The sequence below is a fragment of the Mobula birostris genome, chromosome 1, assembly GCF_030028105.1.
Source record: "Mobula birostris isolate sMobBir1 chromosome 1, sMobBir1.hap1, whole genome shotgun sequence".
NCBI lineage: Eukaryota > Metazoa > Chordata > Chondrichthyes > Myliobatiformes > Myliobatidae > Mobula > Mobula birostris.
The window spans coordinates 156576649-156599136 of record NC_092370.1 but is presented as its reverse complement, the minus strand read 5'-3'; the positions used below and the strand labels follow the sequence as shown (position 1 = coordinate 156599136).

Sequence of the window (22488 nt, the reverse complement as noted above, 5' to 3'; positions counted from 1 at the left end):
ATTTGCCCTTGTTCTAATTGCATTTATTGTTTTGGAAGCTTGTTCTGTTTTCAACTGCCAGGCAAGAATTTTATGTGCTCTCTCACCTAACTCATAATACCTTTGTTTAGTTCTTATAATTGCTTTTTCCATTCTATATGTCTGAAGCGTATTATATTGTAACTTCGTATTGACAAGTTGCCTTCGTTTTTCTTCTGACATATATCTTTGAGATTCTTTTTCTAATTTTGTAATCTCTTTTTCCGATTGATCTGGTTCTGCCATATATTCTTCCTCAATTTTAGACGTATAACTTATTACCTGGCCCCTAAGATATGCTTTCATCGCATCCCATAATATAAGTTTATCATCCACTGAATAAAAATTTGTATCCAAAAAAAATTGAATCTGCTTTTTCATAAAATCACAAAAATCTTGATGTTTTAATAATGTTGAATTAAATCTCCATCTATAAGCCACTTCTTCCTTATCAGCCATTATTATTGTCATTAATAAAGGAGAATGATCTGATAATATTCTTGCTTTATATTCCATATTTTTCACTCTGTGTTGAATATTCATTGATAATAGGAAAAAATCTATCCTTGAGTAAGTTTTATGTCTATTAGAATAGAACGAATAGTCTCTTTCTTTAGGATTGAATCTTCTCCATATATCAATCAGATTTAAATCTTTCATCAATGATAAAGTTAGATTTACTACCTTCGATTTTATAACAGCCTTGGTTGATCTATCTAAGACTGGGTCTAAGCAAAAATTAAAGTCTCCTCCAATTAATATTTTGTCATGTGCATCCGCCAAATTCAAAAAAACTTCTTGTATGAATTTTGCATCATTTTCGTTTGGTGCATAAATATTCATAAAAGTCCATAGTTCAGAGAAAAATTGACAATGTATAATCACATATCTCCCCGCAGTCAGTTATTACATTTTGTATTCTAATTGGTAACGTTTTATTGATCAAAATTGCTACTCCCCTCGCTTTTGAATTAAATGAAGCCGCAACAACACTACCCACCCAATCTCTCTTTAGTTTCTGATGTTCTGTTTCTGTTAAATGCGTTTCCTGTAAAAAAGCTAAATCTATCTTCATTTTTTTAATATGTGTTAAGATTCTTTTTCTTTTCACTGGTCCATTAAGCCCGTTAACATTAAAACTCAAAAAATTCAATAAATTAGCCATTATTCTTAACAAAGTTACTCCAATCTAAAACATTACTTATCTTCTCAACTCTCATAGTTCCTTGGGGAATCTCTTTGAACTTCACCATGTTGCTATGTGTTTCCCTCCCAACCCTCCAGGCAAAAAGAAAAAAAAAAATAGAAAGGATACAAAAAAAGAAAAAACAAAATACCCCCCCACTAATGTTGTGAATGAAAAGATACACAACACTACCCCCCTCCATTTTACGGGTCGTGGCTAAAGCCACGCTTGCACACATGATTAGCGTAGCAATTGGTCAGTGCTTCTTCCAGCTCCCCCGCAACAAAAAAAATTATATATATATATAGACAAAATTAATGTTACTATTCCCAACTAATATTCCTCTAATTTTAACCTTTCTTACCCCCCTCGTATAATTAATAATATATTTATACATTCATCCACCTTCAAAAATCCAACAAGTCCATTCTTTGACCCAATCTTCATCTTCAATCTATCTCGCTCCCCTGGATTTGTTCTTGTATCTGGTGAATATTCAGAGAATCTCATACAAACTGCTCCGCTTTCTGGTAGTCATCAAAAAATATTTTTTCTCCACCAGGCAAAAAAATCTTCAAGGTTGCAGGATGACGCAATATAAATTGATAACCGTGATCCCATAGGGTTTTTTTCACTGGATTAAGTTTCTTCCTTCTCTTCAAACGTTCATAACTTATATCAGGGTAGAAAAAAACTTTGTTCCCTTGAATCATCAATGGCCCTTTTCTATCCTTGGCAGCTTGAGCAGCTGCCTGTAGAATCCTTTCCTTGTCTTGAAATCTTAAGAATTTTATTAAAATCGATCATGGATATTGGTCATCTTTTGGTTTTGGTCTTAGAACTCTATGTGCCTGCTCAATTTCAATTGGTCGAACCTCTTCTTCCACTTGCAGAACTTCCGGGATCCATCTTTGAAAAAATTCTATTGGTTTTTCTCCCTCCATACCTTCTTTAAGACCAACAATTTTAATATTATTACGTCTACTGAAATTTTCCAACATGTCCACTTTCTCCAAGAGTCGATTTCTTTTCGAGTTCCAGACAAGCAGATCATTTTGTTTTTTCCACTCTATCATTCATATGCCCCATTGCTCTTTCCACCTTCTGAAGCTTCTTATCCATTTTATCCTGTCTTTCCATAGCTTTATTATAGCACATCTTCATATCTCTAAGCTCTTCCCTTACTTTTCTTAGTTCAGCCGTTAATTGCAATATAGCCTCTCTTATGTTTCCATCATCTCCTTTACTTCCAATCGCTTCCAATTCTTCCTCCTCTTCTTCATCTGTGTTCTCTGCGGAATCCAATTCTGACTCTGAGTCATTTTCAATTGCAGTGGCTGTCGGTTCTTGTAGTTTGAGTTGTGTCGATTTGCACATGCGCTCTTCTTTGTGCATGCGCATTTCCGGCATCTTCGGAGAAACCGCTACCGCCGCCATTGCTCCCTGTTCTACCGAAGGAGATCCAACCTGAGTCCAAGGCTCCATCATTGCAGTAGGCCCTTTTTTCTTCCCATCTCGCGGCTGCTTCGCAACAGCAGACTTCTTTTGTTGTGGTTTAGGAGGCATATCGTAAAGTAGTCTTACAAAGTTTATAAATAGTTTTCGGAAAGTATTTATTAACTTTGTTTTGTTTAAACGGTACTTTGCTAATTTTTTATGGGAGAGCTGGATTTACACGTCTCAATCCCACGTCATCACGTGACGCCCTAGTCCTTACTCTTAATAATTTCTCCTTTGGCTCCTTCCACTTCCTCCAAACTAAAGGTGTAGCCTTGGGCACCCGTATGGGTCCCAGCTATGCCTTCCTTTTTGTTTGCTTCGTGGAACAGTCCATGTCCCAAGCCTATACTGGTATCCGTCCCCCACTTTTCCTTCGCTGCATTGGCGCTGCTTCCTGCACGCATGCTGAGCTCGTTGACTTAATTAACTTTGCCTCCAATTTTCACCCTGCCCTCAAATTTACCTGGTCCATTTCTGACACCTCCCTCCCCTTTCTTGATCTTTCTGTCTCTATCTCTGGAGACAGCTTATCTACTGATGTCTACTATAAGCCTACGGACTCTCACAGCTACCTGGAGTATTCCGCTTCCCACCCTGTCTCTTGCAAAAATGCCACCCCCTTCTCGCAATTCCTCTGTCTCCGCCGCATCTGCTCTCAGGATGAGGCTTTTCATTCCAGGACGAAGGAGATGTCTTCCTTTTTTAAAGAAAAGGGCTTCCCTTCCTCCACCATCAACTCTGCTCTCAAACGCATCTCTCCTGTTTCACACACATCTGCTTTCACCCCATCCTCCCGCCACCCCACGAGGGAGAGGGTTCCCTTTGACCTCACCTACCACCCCACCAGCCTCCGAGTCCAACATATAATTCTCCGTAACTTCTGCCACCTCCAACAGGATCCCACCACCAAGCACATCTTTCCCTCACCCCCCACCTTTCTGCATTCCGCAGGGATGGCTCCCTACATGACTCCCTTGTCCATTCGTACCCCCACCATCCCTTCCCACTGATCTCCCACCTGGCACTTATCCTTGTAAGCGGAACAAGTGCTACACATGCCTTTACATTTCCTCCCTCGCCACCATTCAGGGCACCAGACAGTCCTTCCAGGTGAGGCGACACTTCACCTATGAGTCGGCTGGAGCGATATACTGCGTCCGGTGCTTCCAATGTGGCCTTCTATATATTGGCGAGACCCGACGCAGACTGGCAGATCGTTTTGCTGAACACCGACACTCTGTCCGCCAGAGAAAGCAGGATCTCCCAGTGGCCACACATTTTAATTCCACGTCCCATTCCCATTCTGATATGTCTATCCACGGCCTCCTCTACTGTCAAGATGAAGCCACACTCAGGTTGGAGGAACACCACCTTATATTCCGTCTGGGTAGCCTCCAACCTGATGGCATGAACATTGACTTCTCTAACTTCCATTAATGCCCCCCCCTCCTGTTCTTACCCCATCCCTTATTTATTTATCTATCTATCTAGCTATTTATTTATTTATTTATTCCCTCTCTCTCTCTCTCTCTCTCTCTCTCTCTCTCTCTCTCTCTCTCTCTCTCTCTCTCTCTCTCTCTCTCTCTCTCTCTCTCTCTCTCTCTCTCTACCTCTACCTCTACCTCTACCTCTACCTCTACCTCTACCTCTACCTCTACCTCTACCTCTACCTCTCACAATTAATCCTTGCCTGCTCTCCATCTTCCTCTGGGCTCCCCTCCCCCTTTCTTTCTCCCCAGGCTTCCCATCCCATGATCCTCCCTCTTCTCCAGCTCTGTATCCCTTTTGCCAATCAATTTTCCAGCTCTTAGATCCACCCCTCCCCTCCTGTCTTCTGCTATCATTTCAGATCTCCTCCTCCCCCTCCCACTTTCAAATCTCTTACTATCTCTTCTTTCAGTTAGTCCTGACAAGGGGTCTCGGCCTGAAACTTCGACTGTACCTCTTCCTATAGATGCTGCCTGGCCTGCTGCATTCACCAGCATTTTGTGTGTGTTGCTTGAATTTCCAGCATCTCCAGATTTCCACGTGTTTGCGAATGGAAATTGTACAAGGCTACACTTTACATCTGATTAACATCTAATGAAGTGATACTGTGAGGCAACATTGAATTTTGGCATCTTTTGACTATGTTCCTTTGTTCCCTTTATTTCTCTAACATCTTTCCCCTAACTTTTTAGGTGTGCACTTGTCATATTTATGAAAGTAAGAGAATGTAGAAAGAAGTCTCAAGAGATTCTGAGATACTGGAAATCTTGAGCAACACACGCAAAATTCCTTAGGGCAATTTATGTAAATGTAGAAACAAGTTCAAAAATGAAGTGGTACATGTATGTTTAGTACAAGTGGGAGTGTGATGGATTATATGGGCTGAAGAGCCGGTTTGCATGCTGTATCATTTTGTCTGATGCCTAGTATAATTGTTCCACTTAAGGCAATTAAGATGAGCTGTTTGATATAATGTACCCATTATATTATCAAATTGCTGTTTGCATCTGCAATGTGACACATTCTGGCTCAATTTTAAGACATATTTACAAGTTTCAATTTAAATGGCAAAGATGCAAGATAATATTTGGGTTGTTTATCTCCTTCAGATATCTTTCCATTGTTCCTGTTAAGGCTGATTTATACTTGTGCGTACTAGCTTGCGCCTACGCAAGTGGGCTACGCTGTTGTGAGCATTTATACTTGTGCGTTGGTGTGTTTGCGTTGCTCTGCAATTCACCGCCAAAACACTAGTTGGCGATGGGGTTTCTATGCCACTGTGTTGAGTTTCTTCGTGTGTTGAAACTCATACTTCAAACAATGGCATCTGAAACTGAAGGAGGGTGAATTTTCTGTGCTTGTCCGGCCACTGAGAGACATGGACGAGGAAATGCATTTCAAATATTTTCAGATGTTGGCAGGTAGATTTGACGATTGGGTTCATCATCTCCAACCATTTATTTTGCATCAGTGTACGCACAGTATACTCAGAGACTGGCAACCACCATTTGAGTTTTAGCTTCAGGTGGAAGTCAACAGGCTGTAGCAGCTAGCTACAAACTGGCATCAAGCACAGGGTCTTCCATAATTTCAGAGGTCTGTAAAGCTTTATAGAAAGCATTGCAGCCAGAGTTCCTTCCCTGCTCTTCAGTCACCCAATGGGAAGCTATGGCAGCGTAGGAGGAAATGCGATGCCACCAAGCGGACCAATCACAGTTGGTTGGTCTGTGTCGCCACGACGCGTAGTTACATTTTGGGAGAAGTGCACGTTAGGCTACGGCGTAGGGTTCGGTGTAGAGTACAACATAGGGCACGCCGCTACGCCGTACCTACGGCGTACATTTGATGCACAAGAATAAATCAGCCTTTACAGTATGACTGCCTCATTGTAGTCCCATGGTTAATGTTTAGTCTAGAATATTTGGGGTGACGGGATGGAGATACATCTCTGCCAAAGCAGGTGTAAAGCGCTCCTTCCCTCCACTAGCCACAGGTCACCCTAGGGCAAGGTATAGCACCTACTTAGCACGCCCACCGCCTCCCGAATCCCGAATCAGGGTCGCATGAAGCCACAGGAGCCGGTGGTGGATGGTCGTCTGAGCAGTTGGTGCAGGTCACAAGTCCTGGTTATTTGACCACTGATGCCAGGTAGATAATCTCTGAAGAGTATTGAAAATGGCTGGGGTCACCCGTCTTGTAAAGACACTGCCCAGAAGAAGGCAATGACAAATCACTTCTGTAGAAAAATTTGCCAAGAACACTGATGGTCACACCAGGTGGAAGAGCATGATCCCTCACGTCATACGACATGGCACTTAATGATGACGATGATGATGACTAAGATACTTAAATAGTAAATGGAGAGGCAAGTGCTCCAATCGCAAAGTTGTCTGTTATTGTATGAGAACGGCCCTAAGATCACAAGGATATATTTTCCTTAACAGAGAGATCAGTAACTGAGGTGGGGGGGATAAAGATTTAAGGTCTAAAGAGAACTGAGGGCACTCAGAGTATTGGGTGCCTGGAAATTTTCTGGAACATTTGAAATCAGGATCAGGTTAGTATCATTGTATATAATGTGAAATATGTCGTTTTGTGACAGAAGTACACTGCAAAGACACAAAATTACTGTAAATTGCAGAATAAATATATAGTATAAAAAAAGGAATAAAGATTTCATGGACTATTCAGAAATCTATGGCATAGGGGAAGAAGCTGTTTCTGACCCATTCAGAGCCTCCCCAATGCTAGTAATGAGGTGGCGTAGGTCATTAATGATGGATGCCAGCTTCTTGAGACTGTTCTCTTGTGCCCATATTGGAACTGGCTGAGTCTGCAGCCAACCCTCTGCAGCCCCTTGTGATCCTGTGCTTTGGAGCCTCCAGACCAGGCTGTTATGTAACCTTACAGAATGCTCTCCACCACAATACATGTATAGAACTTTGCAGGAGTATTTGGTGACATACTAAATCTTCCCAAGCTCCTAACAAAGTAGAGAGGCTGGCATGCCACCTTCGTAATTGCATCAATATGTGGGGCCCAGAAAAGATCCTCCAAAAGGTTGACACCCAGGACTTAAAGCTTTCCACCATTGCCTCTTGAGTGAGAACTAGGGTGTGTTTTTCCAACTAGTATGTCTTTGCAATTATATTTTCTTATATCAGGGAACATTTTGGTGAATCTTTTTTGTACCTTTCCTAAAGCCTTAATACAGACATCTCACCTCTCCCGGGAGTCTCCCGCATATTAATAGTCGCTCCCTGATAAACGCAAATTATATACAATATCACAGAAATCAATTTTTTTGAGAGCGAGCGAGAGAAAAGCAAGAGAGTGCGCGCGCGAGAGAGAGAGAGAACGAGAGAGAAAGCAAGCGAGAGCGAAGGCAAGCGAACGCGCGAGCGAGAAAGCGAGAGCGCGAGCGACCACGAGAGAGAGAGCGCGCCATCGCAGAGTGTTCCAAAAAAAACGTACGTCACCCCAGACTACACTAAAGTGTACCCCTGCCTAATAGAGGTCAAAATAATGACAGTATTGCTCGCTGTACTGTTTGTACCAATGACTTTTCTATTGCCCATGGTGGGTTAGGACTGTAAAAGACATGTTGAGGTGAGTTTAACAGGTGTCATTCATTCATTAGCATAGCTAACGTTATTTAAACTAGCTGGCCAGCTGCTAAGGAGCTACTCTATTGCAGACATCCCACCTCTCCCGGAAGTCTCCCGCAAACGGTGGTGCTACCTCCCTGAAATGAATTTTTACAGGGTGGGATATCTGTTAATAGGCTATCTTTAGTGGAAATCCATATCACCCTGTTATTGTTGTGGCTAGCGTTCTTTGAAGTTGTTGAAGAGTAATCCTTCCTCCTTGTTCATTTTTCTGCTATTTGATTAATGTACTATAATGATGCCAAGATGTGTTGCAAGCAATCTCCATCTAAGTGGAAAATGCCTAAAGAAGCTAGCTTTGAATAGACAAAGGTGTATGGACATTTCATATACTCTCCCTGAAATAAAATTTTATACACTTCAGTGAATTTCATTTCCCTTTGTGTTTTAACAAGATTTTCAAGCTGAAAATGCTGCACCTGACAGAATCCATTGAGACCAAGATTCTTCTATCCACTTTTCATCAGAATCTTGATGCACATGCCCAGTCAATATAGAATAGCTAGCAATGAGTGCAAAGTGATTCTGAACTGTATAGGTAAAGCTGTATCACAATACAATGGAACTATTTAAAGCTTTGTTCAGAACTACTTAGTATTAAATATTTTCTCACTTACTTTGTCATTTCTGAGCCTGTGCAGAAAGCTTCATCAGCCCCAATTTGCTTTTTTTTGGCAGTGATGTTTATGGCAGAGTTTGTAACACTGTCACTTCTGACTCAGGAATTCTCAGTTCAAGTCTTATTCCACAGATTGAGCAACAGTGATTACCACCTCGATGTTAAGGGAGCATTGCACTGTCAGTGCTGCCTTTTGATGTGATGTTAAATCAATCCATGATATGCTATTTTTCAGGAAGGCATAAATGGTTCCGTTGAATAATTTCAAAGGAAAATAGAGGCTAATCCCTAGTATTTATTGTTCACCAGTTTTATTAAGACAGATCAACGATGTTTGAAGGTTGCTTCCTTTCCCCAAATTATGTTAAACCGTTTATTGTCCTTGAAGTATTTTGGAACGCTCTGTGAGAGTTGTAAAACATAGCAAGCATTTTTTTTTCTTTTCTAAAGACTTGCATGTTTATAACAATTTGATTAAAATCATCTTGAGTTGATGTTTGTTTTGCAGATGATATTCCTGTTCCTGCTGGAATGGAGGAAGGGGAGCTGGGAGAATATAGAAGAAAACTGTTGTCATTCTTGGAAATCTCAACATATTATCAGCCCAGTAAGCTTATCAGTGACTTTCCATTTGATGGTGAGTGGTTAATAAGCACAGCTTGCATTGCTTTGGTGAAATATTATGTGCAGATGGCCTTTTGTAGTTAACAGAATTGTGTTAGGTTTATGGAAATAATTTGCCCAAGTTTTCCCAGACGTCTGCCAGATGTTAAAGTGCTTAGATTGTAATTTCCATCACTTCCTTGTAGTTTCCTGAAAGTGGAAAACGGCAAAAAGTATTGCAGTCTCAAAGCATGCTGATGACACCCAGGGCCATGTTCCAACCCCTCCCTGTTTCTAGTCCAGTTGACATCCCCTTCCCTCCAGCCCAGGAGCTGAGGACTCCCCTAAGAGCCCTGATACTCAAAACCTGAGCTAGTGTTCAGGTAATTGGAAGTTGCTGTGATCATATGATAGCAATGACAGTCACTGAGACTGGAATTCAGCATAAATGCATACTGTGCAATATTTATAGACCTTTTATCTGGACATGATATTGGAGGATAAAAAATATTTGATAAAGATGGCAGTCATTAATGTGCAGACAACTTCTTGCACAAGTAAACATACATCTAACAAAGCTTAGATTTGAGATTTGTGTGTACTGATTTGGAGATGGGCCTTGGTGAGGATTGAACTGCATACCTAGTAAATCTGCTCCATAAGCTTGTACTTTCCCTCATAAAATCTTGCTACACTAGGTGCAATAACATTTAAGATTAATGTACATATGAGCTTATCCAGACATTGGCCAGCTACAGTCTGTCATATTTGATTTCCTTTTTCAACAAGCTCTTATGAATATAGTTTGCATATTAATCACTATCTTGGATAAACTAAGAAAATTTCCATTTATTTGCAAAACTTTGCTTTCATTTCCCTGGGCTATTCTTGTCTAAATTTCATTATAAAATCCTGCTTGCATATTTACCAAATATGCTACATAGGACAATAGTATACTATATTTGCATACTTCCAGTTGAGGTAGTGCTGAAACACAGCAGCTTTGAGATTCCATCCCTTAACTCCTAACTGTGGAGGTATTGTCTGAGGATGCGGTCAGGGAGAAGATGAACAGCTTGCTACCGATACACATTTCACAACTGAAAAATTGGAATACTGGACCTTCATTGAGGTTGTGCACTCTAATATAAGGGCTCTTCCATATAAAGCCATCACATAAAGCAGGGGTTCTTAACCTTTTTAACACCATAGATCCTTATGGCAGTCTGGTGAACTCATGGACCCCTTCTCAGAATAATGTATTTAAATATATAAAATAGAGTATATAGGACTGCAAAAGAAACTAATTATATTGAAATACAGTTATCAATGTATTTTAAAAAAACAGAGGAATGGAAGTGTGCTTGATAAATCATATTTCTACATTTTAGGATTGCTAGAGGAGCGAGCTCTGCTCATGGGCCAAATGGGTCTACATGAACAAGCCCTTTTTATTTATGTCCATGTACTGAGGAATATCAAAATGGCAGAAGAGTAAGTATATTCTCAGAAATCATTATTCTGAGCAATGAACGAGCTTGGCTGTCCTTCTGTATAATTGGCTGTCCACCAGGTAGTGGCAAGGTGAGCCCACCACTTCAACAAGTACAGTTATGCACGTGTACTTGGGTAGGAGGCTGGGGAGCAAAGACCGCAGGGACTTTGCAGAGGTGACAATGAAATTTGGACTTGTTTGAATCCCAAATTCTGATGGAATGTGAACTCTAGTGAACCAGTGAAGAACATCAAGAGGTGTAAACCTGAGAGCATTGGTTTTATCAGTTTGGCTGGATGAGAATCAGGTTTATTATCACCGGCATGTGACATGAAATTTGTTAACTTAGTAGCAGCAGTCCAATGCAATACATAATCTAGCAGAAAGAAAAAATAAATAAATAAAACATAATAATAAGTAAACAAGTAAATCAATTATGCATGTTGAATAGATTTTTTTTAAAGTGCAAAAACAAAAATACTATGTATTTTTTTAAAAAGTGAGCTAGTGTCCGAAGGTTCAATGTCCATTTAGGAATCAGGTGGCAGAGGGGATGAAGCTGTTCCTGAATCACTGAGTGTGTGCCTTCAGGCTTCTGTACCTCCGACCTGATGGTAATAGTGAGAAAAAGGCATGCCCTGGGTGCTGGAGGTCCTTAATAATGAACACTGACTAGACTTACAACCTTCTGCAGCTTCTTTCGATCCTGTGCAGTAGCCCCTTCGTACCAGACAGTGACGCAGCCTGTCAGAATGCTCTCCACGGCACAACTATAGAAGTTTTTGTGTGTATTTGTTGACACGCCAGATCACTTCAAACTCTATTAATAAAGTATAGCTGCTGACTCGCCTTCTTTATAACTACATCGATATGTTGGGACCAGGTTAGATCCTCAGAGATCTTGACACCCAGGAACTTGAAGCTGCTCACTTTCTCCACTTCTGATCCCTCTATGAGGATTGGTATGTGTTCCTTCGTCTTACCCTTCCTGAAGTCCACAATCAGCTCTTTCATATTACTGACGTTGAGTGCCAGGTTGTACGTGGCACCATTCCACTAGTTGGTATATCTCACTCCTGTACGCCCTCTCATCACCACCTGAGATTCTACCAACAAAATTGGGTTATGCCCGGAAAATTGTGTCCATATCAGAACAAAAATGGTGAGTTTGCGGTGATTTGCTAATATGGGAGGCTCTGGAAATACACTCACTTTTCCTGTGCCCCTTTGGTCTTCATACCTCTTTAACTGTTTTTCTTAGTATTAGACTACATTCGTTTACTAATGAAATACATCAGTGTAACTAAGTGATTCATAAGTGTTTATTTTCAAATCTTAGATTGTTCATAAGCAGAGGACTAGTTAATGTGTTAAATTTGGAGAAGATAAATGTTCAATTGCATTAATAAAGTTATCAGATTACCATCTCTAAATACAGCGGGGAGACATTTTAGTGTAAAGAAACAACCAGTTCTATAACACTGCCAATATACACTGGTTCACTGATAATTCAGGATCTTTAATGAAACAAACATGAAATATAGCCTTAGCAGTCCTGTTTCAGTGGCATAAACACGAGATTCTACAGATGCTGCAAATCCAGAGCAAATGTGAGGAATTGGGTAGGTCAGGCAGCATCTATGGAAATGAATACAGTTGAAATTTCAGGTTGAGATTCAGTCAGGACTGGAAAGGAAGTGACGTGAATGCTAGAATAAGAAGGAGGGCAAGCTAGAAGGCAGTAGGTTCAGCCTGGTGGGTAGGGAAAGGAGGGATGAAGTAAGAAGCTGCGAGGTGATAGGGGAAAAGGGAATCTGATACGAGAAGAGAGTGGACCATGGGAGAACGGGAAGGAGGAGGAGCATCATTGGGAGGTGATAGGCAGGTGAGGAAAAGGGGTAGGAGGCCCTCCCCACTAATCTCCCTCCTAGCATTTATCCCTGCAAGTGGCAGAATGGCAAACTACCCATTCAACTCCTCCCTTACTTCAATTCAGGACCCCAAACAGTCTTCCCAGGTGAGGCAACCTGTGAATCTGTTGGGGTCATCTATTGTATTTGGTGCTCCCAATGAGCCCTCCTCTACATTGGTGAGGCCCAATGTAGATTTGGGAGTCTTTGTCAAGCACCTCTGTTCCATCTGCAGAAAGCAGGATGTCCTGGTAACCAACCATTTTAATTCCTTTGCCCATTCCCATTCCAAGATATTGGTCCATGGCCTCCTCTCTGCCATGATGAGGCCACTCTCAGATTGGAGGAGCGACACTTATATTCCATCAAGGTAGTCTCCAGGCTGATAGCATAAATATTGATTTCTCCAGCTTCCAGTAATTTTTCTTCTTCCCTCTTTAGTTCTCCACTCTGGCCTCTTACCTCTTCTCCTTACCTGCCTATCACCTCCTTTCTCCAATGGTCTCCTCTTCTCTCCTGTCAGATTCCTTCTTCTCCAGCCCTTTACCTTTTCCATCTATCACCTCCCAGCTTCTTACTTCATCTCCCTTCCCCACCCACCTGGCTTCATCTCTTACCTTCCAGCTTGCCTTCCTTCCCGTCCCACCACTGGCATCTTCCCCCTTCCTTTCCAGTCCTGATGAAAAGTCTTGGCCTGAAATGTTAACTGTCTATTCATTTCCATAGATGCTGCCTTGCCTGTCAGCATTTTGTGTCTATTTCTCTAGTATCCTTTGTGTCATTTCCCAATGGAACCTGATGGAAATGCTGTGCCTTTCTCTCTACATTTAAACAAAAATAGTCACATGGCAGTAGTTGTCTTGGATCCTCCTGATATGGTGAGCTGTACTCTCATGACATGTGGAGCTGTTTGGAGGGAAGAAAAATGAAGAAGAGCATGCAGAAGAGATTTACAAGGCTGTTGCTTGGACTGAGTTATAGGGAGCGGTTGGCCATGTTGAATTTATACTTCCTGGAGCACAAGAGAGTGAGGCATAATTTTATAAACCTCTTGGAAGTTTATAAAATCAGCCATAATCTTTTCCCAGGATTGGGGAGTCTAAAACTAGAGGGCACAGATACAGGACATGAGGGGAGAGATTTAAAAGAGACCTAAAAGATAACTTCTTTACACAGAGGATAGTGAGTACATTGAATAAGCTGCCAGAGGAAGGAGTTGAGGCAGGTACAATTGCAACATTTTAAAGGGATTTGGATGGGTACATAAAGGAGAGTGGCTTGGAGAGTTCAGGGCACCTGGACTAGCAGGGAGAATGCTGTGGTTGGCAAGGACCATTTGGGCTGAAGGGCCTGTTTCTGTGCTATATTACGCTCTGATTCTCTGAATTGTGATCCACAAATGAAAGCATATGAACAGATTATATTGAATATTGTCAGGCATCTACTTAAATGTTTGTGTAGGAAGAGTGAAGTTGAAAGATATTTGCCGGGTTGATTTCTTTCAAAGTTTGTCCATTTCAGGAAATTGACCCTTAAGCTGGTTTTACTTGTATAGCCAAGCTGTCATACGAATTGTAGATAGAAAATGGGTTCCATTTTGTAGAATTCATGAATCAATTTTGTCCATAAGTTGGAAAATACACAAAAATCATTCAAGATGGTAACCATATCTGCTCAGCATTATAATGAATGGCATGAAAAACACACAAGATTAATGAGAGCAGTTACTAAACTGAAGAGAGGAAACTGGTTCTGTCATTAGGAACAGCTGTATGTAGAGCCTTGAATTTAATAATAATGGAAGTTGCTTGATACCGAAGTTGAACGTCATAATCTGTGTATGGCCTGTATCTTTAACGGACTTATTATTTGGTTTGAGATACTTTTGAGCATTTCTCTGATTTCAGATACTGTCACAAGCATTATGACTGGAGCAGGGATGGCAACAAAGATGTGAGTACAAATGGTTCTAGTTCTAGTTGTAAGGAACTTAGCACTCCGAGCACCAGAGATTATTGTTTTGCTCTGCTGGAGCAACATTAACTAGTCCTTAGCAGTTTGAAACTCAGACTACTTACCCCCACAGTTAGTAAACAGCTTGGTGCAGAACTTGTATGTTCAAGTCACCCCTTGGTTGATATTTTTCAAAACATTTTAAGTTCCAGGAGGGTATCAGAAGATTGGAAAACAGCTAATGTGACCCCCTCCCCCCTTTGTTTAAAAAGGAAGGAAGATAGAAGTCTAGTTATTCTAACATCAATGGTTAGAAAGATGCTGGAGTTAATGAACAAGGCAATAACTAATTATTTATGAAAGCTGAATATAATCAAACATAATCAATATGGTTTTATGAAAGGTAACTCATATTTGACAAACTTCCTTCAATTGCTTGCAGATATGATGGAGAGTTGTTAGAGAGGAGCCATTAAGTATAGTGTATTTAGATTTCCAAAAAATCATTTGACAGGGTGCTGCATAAGAAGCTCGCTTATAAATTAAGAGCCCAAATTATTGGAGGAAGTGGTAGTATGGATTGAAATCTGTAATGTTGAAAAAATTGGAATAAATGGGTCCTTTTTAAGCTGGACCCCAAGGATCCGTTTTTAGTGCTGAATCATTTACTAATGACCTGGAAGGGGAACAAAGGTAAGATTTCCAGATTTGCCAGTGATAAGAAAATAGGTGAGAAGAGCATGTTGTAATGGAGACATTGCAATTCCGCAACAGGATTTAGCTAGGTTGAGTGGTTGGGTAAAAATCAACAACAAATGCAGATGCTGGCAATCTAAACTGAAAACAAAATGCTACATCCGTGGTACAAGGGAACGACTGAATATTTCAGGTCAAAGACTCTTCATCAGAACTGGGAAGGAAAGTGAAGAAGTGAGAACATAATCAGAAGAATGTAAGTGCGAAGCAGGGAAGCATGTCCAGTAGGTCAACTTGGGCATTTTTCCACTCCCACAGAGGAAAATAAAAGTAGGGGAAAAGACAACAAACAGACTGGGTCAATTTCACAGATGGACAACCGATACCTGAAATCACATTGTGGAATTCATTACTTCGTCGAGAAAGCTGTATGGTAGTGAGGTGATGTTCTTAATGCTTGCATTGGGTTTCATTATAATATTGATTGGATGAATACCTGGTGAGAATGTCATACGTTTGGGTGAGAGGAATCAAAGCTGAATTAGTATCTAAGTGGAGAGAATCCAAAATCAGATTTATTATCACTGAGTTGTACGACATGAAATCTGTTGCTTTGTATCAACTGTACAGAGTGAAAACATAAAATCAGTATAAATTACTAAAATAAATAGTGCAAAAATGGTATAAAAGGAAGGCTTGTCCTTCCATACATTCATGTTACATCCATCATCTACTTGTAAACCTGCTGGCTCATCCTCAGCTCTATCATACTGGTTCCCATCCTCTTGCCATATTACTTTAAATCACTCCCAACAACTCTTGTAAGCCTGCCCACGAGAATATTGGTCCCCCTCGGATTCAAGTGCAACCCATCCCTTTTGTACAGGTCACATCTGCCTCAGAAGAGGTCCCAATTATCCAGAAAGCTGAATCCCTGCTGCCTGCTTCAATTCTTCAGCCACGCTTTTATCTGCCACCTCATTCTATTCCTGTCCTCACTATCGTGTGGCACAGACAGCAATCCCGAGATGACTACCCTTGAGGTCAGAACCTCCTCCCTTTTTCTACCCATGTTGTTAGCACCGATATGTATCATGACTTTGGCTGCTCACCCTACCTTTTCAGGATACTGTGGACGCGTTCAGGAACATCATGGATCATGGCACCTGGGAGGCAAACTCCCATCCATGTTTTCTTTATGCGTACACACAGTCATCTATCTGCCCCACTGAGTATAGAATTCCCTATTACTGCTGCCATCCTCTTCAAATCCCTACCATACAGGGCCAGAGGCACGGCTACTGCTGCTCACCCCAGGTATGTCATCTTCCCCCCCTTCCCCCACAACAGTACTCAAAATGAAATGTTTATTGTTGGGGGGGGACAGCCATGGGTGCTTTCCACTGTCTGATGTTCCCCTTCCCTCTCCTTATACTCACTTATCTGTCTCCTTGTAGCCCTGGGGTGACTACCTCCCTGTAGCTCCTGTCTATCACTGCCTCACTTTCCCTAACAAGCCAAAGATCATCGAGCTGCAGCTCCAGTTCCCTAACCTGGTCTCTAAGGAGCTGCATCTTGATGCACCTGGTACAGATCTGGCCAGTGGGGAGGCTGGAAGTGTCCTGGAAATCCCACATCTGGCACCCAGAACAGAACACTGGCTCTGCAGACATACCCCTGTTCTCTCAGCAGTTAATTCAAAAGAAAAGAAATAAGGAATGAACTTATCTACTTACCTTGTCTCCATCTGTTCTCACCAAAGCCTCATGGAGCCAAAGTCTTACAACTCTTGACTCAGACTATTCCAATGACAACTGCTCCCACAATGACTGCCCCGCGAGGCGGTACCTCTCTTTTATAGCGACTGTGTTTTTAGAGCCAGACCTGTGCAGGGACGCTCCTGTTGTGTCTGTACAGTTCTCCATTCAAAAATTTGATGGTGGAGGGAAGAAGCTGTTTCTGAATCACTGAGTTTGGATCTTCTGGCTGCTTTACCTTCTCCCTGATGATTGTAATGAGAGGGGGCATGCCCCAGATGGTGAAGGTCCATAGAGATGAATGTTCGAGTGCATGAATTCCACAGTGTTCACAGACAGATACAAGTAGTTAGTAGTTAGCATTTTGGCTTCGTTACGAAGGGGTTAGAGTTTTAAAAGCTAGGGATGTTTAGTTAAATTGTACAGGATATTGGTGAGGCCTTATTTGGAGTATTGTGCACAGTTTCAGTCCCCTTATTAAAAAGATGATATAGTGGAGATAATCCAAAGGAGAATCAGCAACCTAGTTCCTGGGATGAGAAGGTTCTCCTTTCAAGAGGGGCTGAAAAGTTTAGTTCTGTATTCTTTGGAGTTTATAAAATGGAAGAGTAATTTTATTCAAAGTATAAGATCTTACGGGCTTGACTGGTAAATGTTGAGATGTTTTCTTCAGCCACAGTGTTTTGAAAAAGGGGATATAGTTACAAGATAAAGAGTCCAGTCATTTAAAATTGAGGTATATGGAAATTTCTATTCTTGGAAGGTAGTGAATTTCTGGAATTCTCTGCCCCAGAGGATAGTGAAGGCCAAATCATTAGGAATATTTAAGCTGGTTTGAAAGGTCTAGCAAGTTAAGGGCTATGGAAAACTAGCATAAAACAGAAGATGAAACCAGCTTAGATCAGCCAAATTCATATTGAATGGTGGGTCAGGCTTGAGGAACCTGATGGTTCTGTTTTCTTGTGTTCTTATGTGCTTCTTTCTTGCATTCACGGGATAGAAATAAGTTCTTGTTGGATCTTCTTGGTGTTCACACAACACTGAATAGTGAATGGTTACCTGTTTCACTTTTTCAAAACATTATCTCTTTGTTTCATTTAGGTATACCTCTCTTTACTTCGTATGTACCTTTCACCACCTGACATTCATTGTGTGGGACCAATCCGAATGGAGGTACCAGAACCACAGGCAAACCTGCAGGCAGCACTGAGAATACTAGAGGTGCACCACAACAAGCTAGACACTACAAAGGTACTGTCAGGGTAATATTATACTCAGTTGCAAATGTCAGAAATCTCAGCTGACTAAGGAAATTATTGCTCCAATATGCTTGTAATTCATATCTAGCATTGATTTTCAAATATGATTCAAGTTCCCACTGCCTCTGCCCCATTTGCTGCTGAGGGTGCCCACTCTCCTTAATTATGTGACCTAATATTTTTTAAGCATTTGACACTGATAAGAGCAACCTATCTGTAGTGAACATAAATATTTATATATACTCGATCTCCCATACATATATTTTTACACATAGAATACAGATCAGCTCAATTCTGTGTCTTTGTTTGACATTTGAGATGCTTATGCAATGAGGATACTGCTGTTATAAACCTCGGTTTGATGAGCAATAAATGTGTTCATTTCCCTAAACCTTGCATATTATCTCTGTGGTGGTGTTCTGATTTTCGGTCCTCGTGTTCAATTTCAATACCTAGATAATCTGTTGTATGCCTTTTATAGATTACCTTTAAGTTTATTTATGTTAATGGAACATGCTGATGATCTATATACTTTATCAGATTAATCAAAAACACAACAGGTTCTGCAGATGTTGCAACATACAAAATGCTGGGTGAACTCAGTAAGACAGGCAGCACCTACGGAAGGGAATAAACAGTCAACATTTCAGGCCAGTACCCTTCATCAAGACTGGAAAGAAAGGGGAAGAAGACAGAATAAGGCAGCGAAGGGAGGAGAAGGAATACAAGCTGGTTGGTGATTGGTGAGACCAGGTGAGGGGGAAGGGTGATAAAGGAAGAAGTTGGGATAGGATGAGTGAAAGAGGTAAAGGTTTGAAGAGGAGTTTCTAAACCGTGTCATTTTTGTGACCCAATGAGAAAGGTGGTTTTACTGGACTGAAAGGAAAGGGGGAGACGGTGGTGGGAGGGGAAGGAGTGCAAACAGGTGAAACCAGAGGGGAGGTGATAGGAAGAAGAGATGAGGGCTGAAGAAGAGGATTATAATGGGAGGGGGCAGTGGACCGTGGGAGAAAGGGAAGGAGGAGGGACACCAGAGGGAAGTGATAGGCAGGTGAGGAGAAAAGAAGGGGTAAGAGGGAGCCAGATTGGGAACAGAAAAAGGGGGAGGGGGAGAAATTACTGGAAGTTAGAAAAATCAATGTTCATACATTCATACCATCAAGTTGGGCGTTGCCCAGACGGAAAATGAGATACTGCTCCACTACCTGAGAGTGGCCACATTATGGCAGTAGAGGAGGCCATCGACCAACATGTCAGAATGGGAATGGAAGTAGGCCTCCAGCAAATTCTGCCTGTTGTGTGCAAACGGAGCCAAGGTGCTTGAGGATGCTCTGGGTAGTCTCCAACCTGACAGCATGAGCATCAATTTCTCTAATTCATAGTGATTTCACTCCTCCCCTACCATCCACCTTCGCTCATTCCAATCTTTCCATTCCCCAATCTGGCTTCCTTTTTACTCCTTCTCTTCTCCTCACCTGGCTGTCACCTCACCATGGTGGCCCCCCCCCCCCACCCATCCTTTCCTTTTCCCCATGGTCCACTCTCCTCTCCTAACAGATTCCTTCTTCGCCAGCCCTTTACCTTTTGCATCTATCGCCTCCCAGCTTCTCAGTCCATCCCCCTCCCTCATCCACCCACCTTCTCCCTCTCCTGGATTCGCATACCACCTGCTATCTTGTACTCCTTCCCCTCCCTCCTTGTCACCTTATGCTCACTTTTTGGCCTACTGAGCTCACCAGTGTTTTGTGCGTGTTGCTGTTTATCAGGTTAAATGTGTTTTAATTTCTGTTCACAAATAAAGGTATATGGGCTGTGTATATGCTCGTTAAAAAAAACATGCACAAGAGGCTATTATTTAGATACACCCAGGAAGAAATTATCAAGAATAATATTTTATTTGTCTTGCAAGGTTGAATTATTGCTGCTTTCTTACATGCTATGGATGCATTAAGTTCCAGTATTTACATGATTGATGGTATACTCTATATACACAATAGAAGCTAGTTACAATTACTATAAAAACACCAAAAATAGTTTTCAGATCTTTACCTGAAAGGAATTCCACTAATCCAATTAGCCACAGTTCGTGAAGTGCATGTCAGCAACCTGTCCATTTATTAGCCCCTTAGAACTGGGTCTCAAACTGAGATAATCCAAAATGTTCTGGATAAGGCTAACACCTGTCAGCAAGGGTAAGCTTTGATGAAGCTCTCTAACATTTCATTGTGAGTCCTTCGCACATAAAATGACTGCTTGCTATATAGTAGAATGGGTATTACACCAAAATAAAACATTGGGTTTGGTTATAGTAATAGAGCAACATTTCACACTGTTTACAGGTAGGATTGTTTTGATTCTTACCGTAATGTTCCATAGGCTTTGAATCTGCTTCCTGCCAACACACAAATCCGGGAGATTCAGGTATTTCTGGAGAATGTTCTTGAAGGAAATGCTCAGAAACGACGCTCCAATCAAGTTAAGAAAAGTCTTCTTCATGCTGAATTCCTTCGTGTAGGTCATTAGATCTTGAGTGCAAAATAATCAAAGTATTGCTTCAAAGTATTCCATATGCATGATGAAAATGAAGTATCCTAACCAACACAGTGATAAAATAAGTTAATTTCCTGCTGGTGCATCATTTTCAAGTGGATCAAACAATATCTTTCTGAATGGATCCATAATAGCTGAAATTGGCTATAGTATAGCTGAAACTAAATACCTTTTCTATGCATGAGATCAGGAAGCACATGTTAAAGGCCAGGCATTCCCAATCAGATGCAGAAGGAAAGTTTTTAAAGTCCTTTTCCAGTGATCTAGTCATCCTTTTACAGTAACCCATTACAAAATACAAGTCATTCATTCAAGACTAATTTCAGGAGAATGAGTCTCTAGCCACAGGGCTTCCATGAAGAGTGATTTTGGGCAAAGAACCATGTCACACTATTGCATCTAATTTGACCATCTCATCTGAAGATTGTGCTAGTTGACTCATACAAAGTGGAGAAAAATTATCTTATTGAAGTGAAAAGAGATAGGCTGGTTTGGAAGAGTGATAGTCTGCATTCACTTTGCAATCCCTAACCTTGAAGTGTTTGGTGGTTAAAGGGTTTCCACATAGAACATAAGAAACAAAAACAGCGATAGGGACGATGAATCTTTTGCTTTGGAGCATCTTATAACAACTGTGCTCAGATCTTTTGCTGACAGGTAAACTGGCTAGACTGTCAGGTAACTTGCCCTTGAAGCATATTCCTTAAGGCCTCTGGCACTATCTTCCACTGAGAAGCAACTTGCCAGATGACTAGTAAGGCTTAGTATCATGCACAAACTTTCTGATTACAGGTGACCCCCATATTACTGTTATTCTGGTAATAGAAATTCCCCCTCGTGGAATTTGTGAAGGAAAAGGAAATAAATACAACTTTATTTAATTGGCCGCATTGTGGGGGAGTGGTGGGAGAGACTGGAATTGTTGATATTATGTCAACTTTATGAAAGGTAACATATATAAATGCAAATTCCATTCTTCATTATTTGATAGATCCAAGAGCAGAGGATTTACCATCAGGAGGTGAAATGCATCATTACTGAAGAGAAAACTTGTCGAGTCTGCAAGAAAAAAATAGTAAACAGGTTTGATCACTAGACATCTGCCCTTAAATATTTATTGAACACTTAAATATTTATATTTTTGTGTTCAATAGCTATATATTAAAAATAAATTTATAATTACAGTTAAATATTTATTTATTAAAGTTAAGTAATTAAACTTGAAGTTACTAGTTTCTCCTCAGCAAATGATACTTTTTGTTCTGTAACCATTTAATCTGTGAATAACACCCAAATAAGCTCCATGGGTTTTTTCTTGTGAACTTAACCCAAAGATCAACTTGTGCAGTATAAGATCAAGGATGAAACTGGTAGTCAAGGCTACAACTAACCATGGGTGATGAAGAACCAGAGACAATGAATTAAGAGCACTGGATTAGAGGTTTACTGCACAGGCTTTAAAGGTTCAACTTTTCTGTTGTGCATACACCTTTCAATGTCCCCACAATTGTTCAAATAACTTAAGAGTGAAGGTTCTAAATTCAAGGAATGTCAGTTCTACAAAATTGAGAAATGAACTAGCAGAAATGGACTTGGAAAAACTTGAAGGTGAATTAATCTCAGGGTGATAGAATACTTCCAATGGGTTCAGGCTAAATATGTTTTCTACAAAAGCTGCCAAGTATAAAGCCTCCTTAAGTGATAACCAAAAAAAAACAACAAAGCTTATAACAGGCATTTTGAGCGACTATCTTAGCTCTGCAAACAACAGGGATGAAATTACAGG

The 22488-nt window shown here is 40.9% G+C and overlaps 1 protein-coding gene across 2 annotated transcripts in view; it reads left to right on the top strand.

The window, feature by feature from the left end:
• vps39 (VPS39 subunit of HOPS complex) overlaps positions 1-22488 on the top strand; it is a 128547-nt gene that overhangs the window by 93146 nt on the left and 12913 nt on the right. Inside the window, exons 19-24 of one of the 2 annotated variants that reach the window (XM_072264657.1) lie at positions 8988-9116; positions 10474-10576; positions 14395-14440; positions 17995-18144; positions 20529-20663; positions 21694-21777. In XM_072264657.1, coding sequence (XP_072120758.1) covers positions 8988-9116; positions 10474-10576; positions 14395-14440; positions 17995-18144; positions 20529-20663; positions 21694-21777 — 647 coding nt within the window. Of the gene's footprint in view, positions 1-8987; positions 9117-10473; positions 10577-14394; positions 14441-17994; positions 18145-20528; positions 20664-21693; positions 21786-22488 lie in introns of both variants that reach the window. The other variant, XM_072264664.1, reaches the window with a different exon arrangement.